Below are 11,038 nucleotides of genomic sequence, written 5' to 3' on the forward strand. Positions count from 1 at the left end.
CTTGAGGTCTCGAAATCAAATTCTTGGAAAATTACTTCATTCTCCAAAACTATGGCACTTCAGAGGGAGCCGTTTCACACAACGTTTATACCACCAACCTCTCCCCATTACTCGTCACCAAGAAAGGTTTTATGCAAATAACTATTTTGAGTAAGATGCTGGTATTTTTTTACCATTGCATAATTTCTCGGCTGACCCAAACCGAAGCGCCAAGGTGGTTGGTCATCAAGTGTGAGAAGTTTTATAGCTTATCATATATTATGGTTTATTTATTAGCTGCACTGGCGGTCATGCAGGCCGTAGAGTACGTTTACAAGTAAGACTATCATTTGGTCATTTTGCACGGGTATTCGAAAGCAGATAAGATGATCTTTCTGAACCTCTTGCTAGCTTCGCTTGTGAGATTTCCCCTGGTAGTATTTGGTAGTCTTTTTGTTGCATATGTTTTATATCTTCATTACGTGCATTTGAAGTACAGCCATGTTCCTGGACCAAAGCGGAAAAGGTAAGTGTACACGATTTGCCTCCCTAATCGTCTGGTCGTCGACTCCCGTTATTAATACCCTGAACTATTGATGGATATTTTTCACTGAAAGCGTATTCATAACGAGTTGGACGTATGCATTCAGTGTTAGTAATTTTTCACAGAACGTTTCCATAACGAATGCTTAGCGTGTTGCCAGCGTTCATAACTTATGTCCTACGATAGTGTAACTACTGCACAGCACGCGGCAGCGTATTGCCGAAGATCACATTCAGTAGCCTACGCCTCATATATTCCTCACGAATCCGTCATTTTTGTGAAATAATGCAGCTCCCAACATAAAATTCCCGTTTTGATCGTTTTCTCACAGTGTTGTATGTTGCCGTGCGTACGCGTATACATTCGCGTGCAAGACGCATGAATTCTTGGTCACCATTATCTTGACTGCACAGCGTTATAACACGCAAATGCAACGCAATATTTGTGCGTTGTGCGTCTTGCGTACACACGGCAGACTGTGAGGAGTACGAACAAAAATTTGAATTTCTTAACGTTGGGAGCTGCATTATTTCATGAAAATGACGAATTTGTGAAGAACATATGACGACCAAAACCCACCGCAGAAAAATATATGCTGCCATGGAGTGTGAGTCTGTAAAATTTTCCGCCCCAGAAATGTACCCTGATGTCCAGGACGTCACTGTAGTACAATACGAAAGTGTAAGGCCGCCAGCCAGGGCTACGTGCAATGGTACTTTTCGGATGGAACGAAAAAGCACGGTGAGTGACTCAGCGTGCAATGGTACTTTTATTTGCTATCACGTGACGGACAATCCCCAAATCAAATGGCAAGGATCTGCTTGGATGTTATATAAAATGCAATATTCGCACAGTATATAACGCAATAGTTTTTTTTTTAATGATTTTTATTTCGTTGATTTTTTGGAATGATACATTATTGCAATAACTGGGTCAAAGGTCACAATAACATATTAAAGAATTCAGTGACCTACATTAATTTCAGAAAAAAAAAATTGACTAAGAGAATTGATTTGAGCATGCAATTCTTATCATTTTGATACCAAAATTGCATATACATGTGGTAAAAATTGACATGGTTATGACATATTTTTACCAAAAAGGTGGTATTTTACCCTAAAAATGTCAGATTTTAGTGGGTTCTGCCCTGACCACATGGAAAGTCGGATCGGGCTGAAAATTTGTGTGCATTCATTGCTCATAAGGACCTACAAGCACAACAATTGTTATCAAAATCGGAAGACATGAGGTAAAAAAGTGAGTTGGTCTGACCATGGCCTGACTTGGAATGACCGATATACCAGGTTGTTTTAACGTTTAGTTTTGCTGGTTCTTTGTATGACCATCGTATCATGAAGAGGCCTTTATACTATCATCGCTATGGTGTTTATTCTTCCTTCCTTGTGTTAGGAATTAGACTACACAGTTTGCTCTAGCAATAAAACGGGGGCCCGGCAAACACTGAAGGGAAACAATTAAACGGGTATAAACGAGATTTGGGAAAAACAGTAGATTGATCTGCTGCACTCAACTAGAAGAAAATAAATGAGTTATGGCCATGTCAAACAGTGGCAAGCATAGAACAATGCCAACGCATGGGATCGCGGGGACGGGGAGGCACTGAGGTGCTGGTTAGATGGGGCGGGAGAAGGAGGGGGCACATGGTAGGAACGGCAAAATAAAATGCCATGAACAAATGAACGGGGCTGGGATATAATTTGGAAAGGAAACAAAAAAAAATGGACTTGAGGACGATAGACAGGACAGGAGTATAATAACAACCACTGCAGCAGGACCCGTGCAAAACTGAAAAACATAGATGGGACCGACTAATAAAAAAAAAATGGAAAAAAGACGGGCAAGTCCACGATTTCACAAAGCACTAAAAAGTTCGTCGTGACTCATAACGTCACTCCACTTACCAACGGGGTACAATGGAAACAACCACTAGCGGGACCCGCGTGAAACTTGAAAACATGAGTTCGGGCACTAGCGGGAAACCCGCGCTAACTGCGGGTCCCGCTAGATTTCCGCGCTGTTTCAATTTCGATTTCACAAAGCACTAAGATTGATCTTAACTTTGTATCAATTTTAATTGCTAAGCAAAGAGTGACGTCACAATACCAATTACCGTGTCCTTGTTTGTACTCCGTTTCGTTTATTTTTTTCCCCGTTCAGTTTATTTTTTTTCCTGTCCCGTATTATTATTAGTCCCTTTTCTCCTTTTCCCTTTCCCGTATTATTTCCCAGCCTCGGTAATTTTGTTCCGTCCTGGTCATTATTTTCGCGTCCTGTTTTTTCCCCGTTTTGTATTATTTGTCAGTCGGATTAATTTTGTTCCCGTCTCATTTATTATCCCCCGTTCGCGCACTTGTACGCGTTTTTGCAATGTTTTTTTTGTTGTTGTGTAAATTCATGTACTGCGGGTCCAGTTAGACAGGTAAACTGGGCAGCTAGCACAACTGAATACCCGATACGCATAACAATGTGCACTGTTGATGATCTGATCATAGTGCATGGGGGTGATCGTACACAATGACCACGTGACGACAGTAAAGTTGCGATGACATCATCAGCTCACATCAAGAAATCAGTGTAAGTGTTAGTTTTACTGTCAACTGTCACTTTAAAAAGAATAACAATATTCAGGAAACACCCATCAAATTGCGTTTTAAAGATATTGTTAAGCACATGTGTGACACATGCAAGCTGTCATTTTTTGCACAAAACCAATCCAATGACTTCATAATTTAATGAATAACTGGAAATTTAGTGTACAAACTTCGGCTGGTTGTTAAAGTAACGGTAACCAAAGCCAAATACGTAAACTTTTAAGGCATGTTCTACTCAGTTTGTCCGAACTACAAAGAAAGTCGTGTGTTTGTGGAAGGGGAGGGGAACAAAAGTGGTGTAGATGTCACGAGTTTTAAAATAAAAATTAATGTCCCCATAATTATGTAAACTTTTAAAGGGACACACCGGCCGAATTGGGCTATTTGGGCTACAAAACAGACTCAGAAATGAATTCAACGGTCTTCCAGGACTGAAGAAGAACAGTCCCTAAAAAAATCATCAAATTTGGCCGCTTTCGAGCATTTTAAAACAAAAACGAAGGTCACGTGATTGTTTTAACCAAAAAGTGGTACAAACAATCACGTGACCTTCCGGGCTAGTTTTACTTTCAGCCGTATAAAAGTATCTCACAAACCAAATTTAAATCTTTTTTTTTACAAAATTATTAACGAGTAATTGGCGAAAAAGATCATGTATTCAAATTATCGCTACAAAATGTAAATAATGGTGAAAAATCTAACGTAAGATTCGCATTCAAAGAGTCCGTGTAACGGAACTTGTTATATGGCCCCACGGCGTGGAGCAATCGGAACGTAAGCCTCGGGGCATATCACGTACCGCATATGCCGTATCTCGTGATCTCGTGGGGGGCTGGAGGTGTAATTCCGGGCGCTATGAACTCCCAGCTTGCGGGTCTCGCCGTGAGCTTGGGAGGGGTTTGGGTTTGTCAGTCGGTACACCTCGTGTCGAATCCGTTATTTCTTATGATCGCAACGTTCCAATATTATGCTCTGCTTTGTTTCATGGCTCCTAATTTCTTTTTGCTAGGAGTTTTCAGGTAACAATACAAAAATATTGATGATGTCAAAACGTAGGAATACCGCATTTTGTTATATTGACAGTGTTATTGTGCGAATAGCTTAAAAAATGTTTTATGAAAAAGAAAAGAAGGATACAAAAACGGAGCCCCCGATCGAAAAAAGAACAGGTGAATAATAATTTTGTGAATAATGATTTTTGTTTACAGCAACTATCTATAAAAACATTATTTATGATTATACAGCCCTAAATTGCGTAAACGGTGAGCCGGTGTGTCCCTTTAATTTAAGGCGTGTTTTATTCAATTTGTCATAATTTGCTTGAGGACGGATGCATGTGTCCTGAAAAATGGAGATGCGTGATAGATGCCATTACCCCGTCCCCCTGCCCCTTCCTCTCCCAGCCCCGCGTGCTCTAATGTCTGACTCCGTTCTCCATGATCCCGTCCCATATAGCAACAGTTAAATAAAAGGTGCCGTTCCCCCTTCCCCTGCCCCTTTCCTATCCCCGTCCCACGTGCTCTAAAGCCTGCCTCCGTTATCCCTGATCCCGTCCCATATAGCAACAGTTAAATAAAAGTGTCCCCCTACCCCTGCCGGTGTGGCGGTCTCGGAGCTCCGGCGTACTCAGAACTCCAGATTACCAAATACGGTAGTATTACGTCATGCCGAGCCTGCGCACCCCAAGCGAAAGTAGTCGATTTTAGCGCCGTGCGGAGTCGACTGACTGTTTTGCTCTACACCACAGAGTTATTGACCCGTTTCACCTGACGTCATCAGCAGTTGTGTAGAAAAAGTTTGTGTTCGCCATGGACACGGTAAAAATTTCACGTTCGAAAGGCGACGCGCGAAAATGAACACGGGAGAAAGGCCCTTGACGCGGTAAATGTCACGTGCTGACGGCAAAAAGTCACGTGCTGACGGCAACGCACAGAAAATGTACACGGAAGATAGGCAATGGCGGCCCCCGTGCCAGAACCCGCGTATTCAGGCGCGCAGTGTAGGAGTTATGTTGTCATAAGATGCTTTATTATATTTTGTCCTTATATTTTGTCAGTCCTCATCATTGTTAAGCATGTAGAGAGTCATAAAAAGAGCATTAAACCTTTAAATCTATACAATCGCCAAAAAGCATGAAGCTTCTGACAACACTGCTCCCCAGTTCAACAAATACCAAAACATTTTTTTGAAATTCCTACAGACCAGTATCTTTCAAGCCTGGTAGTCCAACTTTCCTAAATATGCTACTTTCGGACTTAATAGAATCTTCCATTCACAATTAACTGTACTTTTGTCAAACGCATTTTTGGAAAGATTAAGGATGCATATTTATCATATCCAGCTGAGAGGTAGGTCCACTATTTTGTTTTTACACAGTGGAGCCCTCAACTTTGGGAAATTTTTACTCATGAAAAGAGCTGAATTAGGTGAAATATGGTAATTTTCTACTTTTGACCGTTGCCATGGAAACGAAGGTGTAAATGCAAAACTTATGCTTTATTTTTACATTTTGGTTGATGGCCTTCACTTGTGCTGAGTTTAAACGAAATCCATTTTTGAAAGTCTGCCACCACTTCTTTGATTTTTAGAGCAACCCAGTCTTAAGTTTTCCCATGCAGATTTTAGAAAACTGGTTAAACTTTCTTAAGCAGTTTTTTTTAAAGACAGTTTTGCCAATTAATTGCTTCGCCCCTTTCTCCGGTAAAATACGTCCATCTTCCGGCCACAAGGTGAACCTTTTCTGTAATCCATTTACCTTTTGATACCAATAAAATATGGATTGCACTAAGTGTTACCAACCGCCGTTTAATTTGACGTATAAACAATGCAATAGTGTGTACATGTACGCGCTCGCACAGCTCTTATAATTAAAGCCAACTTGAATTATAGCCTTGCAATCATCAAATACGGCGGTTGATGATGCGTATTTCATCCATCTATATTTTGCTATGGCCAAGTTTAACGTTTTAGTGAAATTAATGTAAATATTTCATGTTTATTACTACTTAAAAGGTTTTTTTAAATTATGATAATCCTTTATATAGGGGTAGACCTGGAACTGTGGGCCCATGAACATAACTGTGAACGTCTATGGCCGGTATATAAAGAAAAGGTTAGTGAAGTCATTACAGGAGAACACCACCAGGCTATAAGGCCACATACAAAAAAAATTGTTGATCGTCCCCGCCCGACCGTTAAAAACCCCCCGACCCCATTTTTTATTTTATTTTTTATTATTTTTATTATTGAAAACATGTCTGGATATCTCTTTATACTTTTACTGCCCAGATTTTTCAGCTGATATTTTTTTCAAAATGTACAGGTTTGAAAAGATGTTTAAAGAAGGTTTTTATTCATGTTGGCAAAGCAAGAAAAATTCTTCAAATATTTACTTGGGCTACACTGTGCTTAGTTGTTTGAAAAAGTTTACAGAAAATGTCATCTAGGAGTTAAATTTGTTTGACAAAACTATTGAAAACATCAAAAACACACAAACCCTCTGTTTTATAGTGATTGTGATGACTTCTTTATTCTTGATTTCATATTTGGCTTGTAAACAAAGCTTAAAAAATAAAAAATAAAAAACTCCCTCCCTCCCCCATCCGCAAAAAAGGACGATGAACAATTTGTTTTTTTATGTGGCCTAAGGTGACCGTGGATATAGAAGATCCATTGGTCGGGAGAAGGGGGAGCCAGATGTCGCTGATGTGGAAGCCGATGTCTTGGGGTACGATGTCATGCTTGTGGATCTCGATGGCCTCTCTAATGCGTCTAGGGTGCCACGCCTGGATGGGAGCGATGATTTCAGCAGCATTCCAGTTCACTCGGTGGTCAGCGATGTGGGAATGCTTGACGATGGCGGATTTATCGAAGTCCCCCCTCCTTCCGTGTGCTCGGTGTTCCTTAAGTCTAGTGGGAAGGTTACGCCCGGTTTCCCCGACATAAACCTTACCACATTCGCATGGAATGCGATAGACTCCGGCACGGGCGGAGGGGTCCTTCTTGTCCTTGTGCGATTGGAGAGAGCCATGGAGTTTCTTCGGGGCGGAGTGATACACCATGATACCTGCTTCCTTGAAGATGCGTTGGAGGCGATGAGAGGGGGGACCTAGGTATGGTAAACTAACTGTGGTGTGTGTGTTTGACCTTGGGTATAGGAGACCCTTTGGTCGGGGGGGGGGGACGGGCTTGCTAGTCTTGACTTGCTTGGCGTTGTATCCATTCCGCTGTAGAGAAGTGGTGATGTGCTGCAACTCATGCTGGAGGCTATCCGGATCACAAATGGTATAAGCCCGTTGAACCAGCGCACGGTTGACTGACGACTTGATGGCTGGATGATGGAAAGACCGCTGATGTAGGTAACGGTCGGTGTGGGTGGGTTTCCGGTAAATGCTGTGATGTAGGGTGCCGTCTTGGTTTCTTGTAATGAGAACATCCAGAAAGGGTAACTTTCCGGAATGTTCTTGCTCCATGGTGAACTTGATACTGGAGTGTTGTTGGTTGAGGTACTGCAGAAATTCATGGAGAGAGTCCTGACCGTGGGGCCACACGACAAAGGTGTCGTCTACGTAGCGGAGCCACAGGCTGGGTCGGAGGTCAGCGGTGAGGAGTGATGAGGACTCGAACTCTTCCATGAATATGTAAGCTAGAACCGGGGATATAGGGAATCCTATGGAGGTCCCAGCTGTCTGCTCGTAGTACTTGCCCTGGAATTGAAAACAACTGGAGGAAACGCATGTGTAAAGCAAATCATGAATTTGGTCAGGTGAAAGACCAGCACGATCAGGGAGGGATGGGTCATGTGATAATCTCTCCTTGGCCAAGAAGCAAGCTTCATCAGTGGGCACATTGGTGAAGAGAGATTCCACATCAAAACTTACCAAGATATCAGTGGGTTGTAGGGTTAGGTTGCGGGTAATGTCAACAAACTGGGTGGAATTGGAAACATGGTGTTCAGTGAGACCCACCAGGGGTCGAAGTACTTTAGCTAGGTACTTGGCAGTGTCGTAGGTGGGGGAGCCCCTCGAGGCAACTATGGGGCGGAGGGGAACTTCCGGCTTGTGAATCTTGGGATTGCCGAAGAACCTGGGACAGGTGGAGCTGGATGGGCGGAGCCTACGATAGAGAGGGACGGAGAGAGCTCCAGACCGGTGGATGGAAAGGAGTTTGCTGGCAACCCTCTTCTCGATGCTAGGGGTGGGGTCCTTGGGGAGGGGGCGGTATGAACCAGATGATAAAATGTTGCTTACCTTGTCAGTGTACTCCGTGCGGTCCATGATGACAGTGGCATTCCCTTTATCAGCAGGCAAGATGTGAATGGATTCGTCCCGGCGAATTTCTCGGAGGGCTGCCTGCTCAACCTTGGAAAGGTTGGACTTGGCTGGTTTCGCCTTCCGCAGAACCTCGTTTATCTTGATCCGGACATCAATCTTCTCCGTCTTGCTGAGGTGTTTGAGAGCTTGCTCTGTAGACTGGATAATTTCTTCGTTGGGGATGGACTTGGGGGGCTGGGCAAAGTTCATACCCAGGGACAGGACGCTGGTCTCGGTTTCCGTGATACTCCGGTTGCTAAGGTTGACTACGGTGTGTTTCTGGAAAGCGCGTTGACTACGGAGGTGAACTGGTGGCCGTAAGGATATAGGAGATCCTGTGGGTTGCCCAGGGACGCGATTGAATAGAGATATAGGAGATCTCATCTTCTCGGAGGGTGCGCGATTGAAGTGAGATATAGACGATCTCTGCTTCTGGTGGTATAACTTGTGGAATTTGGCTATCTGCTTCCTGCGGGCGGTCGCGAAGGCATGTTGGCTGGATGAACTGGAGAGGGCGCTGATCTTGGAGAAATCTCTCGGGTGTAGGGAGGATTGCAGTTCCCGCTCGGTGTGAGTGATGTCATGATCTAGACCGGCTAGAGATGATCTGGTGGATGATATCCGCTCCTTGAGAAGGGCGGAACTAGCGGCTTGAAGGATGGACGTAGAACGGCGGCTGCGGACTGGATCTTGGAGGCGGAGTCCGTGTGGCATCAGGTTTGAGTCTCGGCAACGTTTAAGGAAGGCTAGGTTATTTATGAGTTTAGAACGTCTTACCGACATCCGTTCATATAACCTAACCGCCTTAAGGATAGATTGTATAGTTTCGCAAAATTCGGTACCTTCTTGGCAACTCGCTGGAAGTGGGAACCGCATTGAAGAAATCCAAGTGATACCTGATGAGGAGGGCGAAGATGGGCGGCTACAGAGAGTGGTGAAGCCGATGGTTTACTAGCCGGGCCAATCGGGTGAGTCGCTACATTTTCAGACCTAATGCTGGGGCAAGTACAGCCCCAACAGTAACGCTAGTAGGTAACACGAGTACCGTGAATACGGAAAGGTTTCAAACATCTAGTATGTATAAAGGGCCAATAATTGCGAACATCCCACAGATTAATAGTCAGGATATTTCATGGCCTTTACACGTAACTCGGGGTATAACGGTCCAACATTCTCAAAGCATGAGTACAGGTACACAAGGACAAGAAAGGGCGGACAATCATATTTTTTTCTGGCAGCTTGCCGTTTAATATGAAAGTTAGTCAGAGCTTGTGTCAGTCAGGCCAATCAGGAATAAGTAAGCCTAGTAGTTTAGTGTACAACTTGGCAAACTCTAGTCAATATTCAGGGTGTTCCATACATAACAGGGATGGGGCATGTAGTTGGTTAGGAGGGACATCATCTTCAATAGAACTGGGTGGTGCCAAACTTTCAAATGCAGGGTGCAAAATAAGTACAGTAGGGAGCAGTTGCATGTGGGGGTCCATTGATTGCACAGCGGGCTCTTGAAGCATACCGGTGGCGGATAACATGCAGCATATGAATTAACCATCAACTCCCTTTAATCCATTGATATCAGTTTGTAGCGAATTGGGCGAGGGCCTACCGCTAACCTTAAAATTTTTAAGATTATTCATAGCGAGTTTGTGGATTTTGCTGTGATCTTATAAAGAAGAGTGACCCTATAGTAGTACAAATAGCCTACCGCTAACCTTAAAATTTTTAAGATTATTCATAGCGAGTTTGTGGATTACGCTGTGAGTTTATAAAGCAGAGTGACCCTATATTAGTACAAATAGCGGTCAAGACACAGTAATTCTTGCTGGCTGTAAACGAGGGGGGTTTTATAATATGGAAAGATAATAAACACATGCGTCCAATTACTTCTATACATTACATGGACCTCTGCATTTTTTGACTTATGTAGCAGTGTATTTGCGAGCTCATCTCCATAGAACACATAGAATTATTGAAATAGTGCCAGATCGTACACACAGAGACCAGCAGCTCGTCCAATAAGGGGGGATGGCGCACTTTTAGAATGAGGCAGCAGTTAACACCAGTTAGATCATGGGCATAACTGACGATGAATTATGGGCATTGCACGTCACAGCACCATGTGTTAATCAAGCTCTAGAACAAAGTGTACATAAAGAATAGAAGGGCAATACCAAGTTTCATTATGACCTTTCGGAATGATTGATCATTATTAGGCACTAAATGGCCAGCTTCCATAAATCAAGGGGTAGCCTATTGCATAATATTAAAATTAAAGACCTTTGCATCTTCTTCCATTTGTACATACGTATCTGGTATTTCATATGTTTAATGAATAGGGTGGTATAGATGGCCTTAGCTTTCGATCCAAACCGGACCTAGTTCAGAGGCATAAAACAAGTACAAACAAATACATATCCATTCATAGAAAAAGAGAGGGGTAATGGATTAAATGAAGAAAGAAGCGAGAAAGAAAGAAGCGGGAAAATAACAGCTAATCAAAGTTTCTATTTCAGAAACAATTGGTGGCTATGAACCAATACGAGTAGAGTGGCGAGGACAAAGGAGGTTTCATATGAAAGGATGGATTACTG

At 43.0% G+C, this 11,038-nt stretch overlaps 1 protein-coding gene across 1 annotated transcript; it reads right to left on the reverse strand.

Moving 5' to 3' along the window:
* Window positions 1-6,260: 6,260 nt before the first annotated feature.
* LOC139944094 (uncharacterized) lies at window positions 6,261-9,230 on the reverse strand. The gene is made up of 2 exons (XM_071941080.1): window positions 7,263-9,230; window positions 6,261-6,281 (listed from the first exon to the last, which is right to left on the reverse strand). The coding sequence occupies exons 1-2, from the start codon at window positions 9,228-9,230 to the stop codon at window positions 6,261-6,263; spliced, it is 1,989 nt and encodes a 662-aa protein (XP_071797181.1).
* Window positions 9,231-11,038: the final 1,808 nt, after the last annotated feature.

The sequence above is a fragment of the Asterias amurensis genome, chromosome 1 (assembly GCF_032118995.1).
Source record: "Asterias amurensis chromosome 1, ASM3211899v1".
Taxonomy (NCBI): domain Eukaryota; kingdom Metazoa; phylum Echinodermata; class Asteroidea; order Forcipulatida; family Asteriidae; genus Asterias; species Asterias amurensis.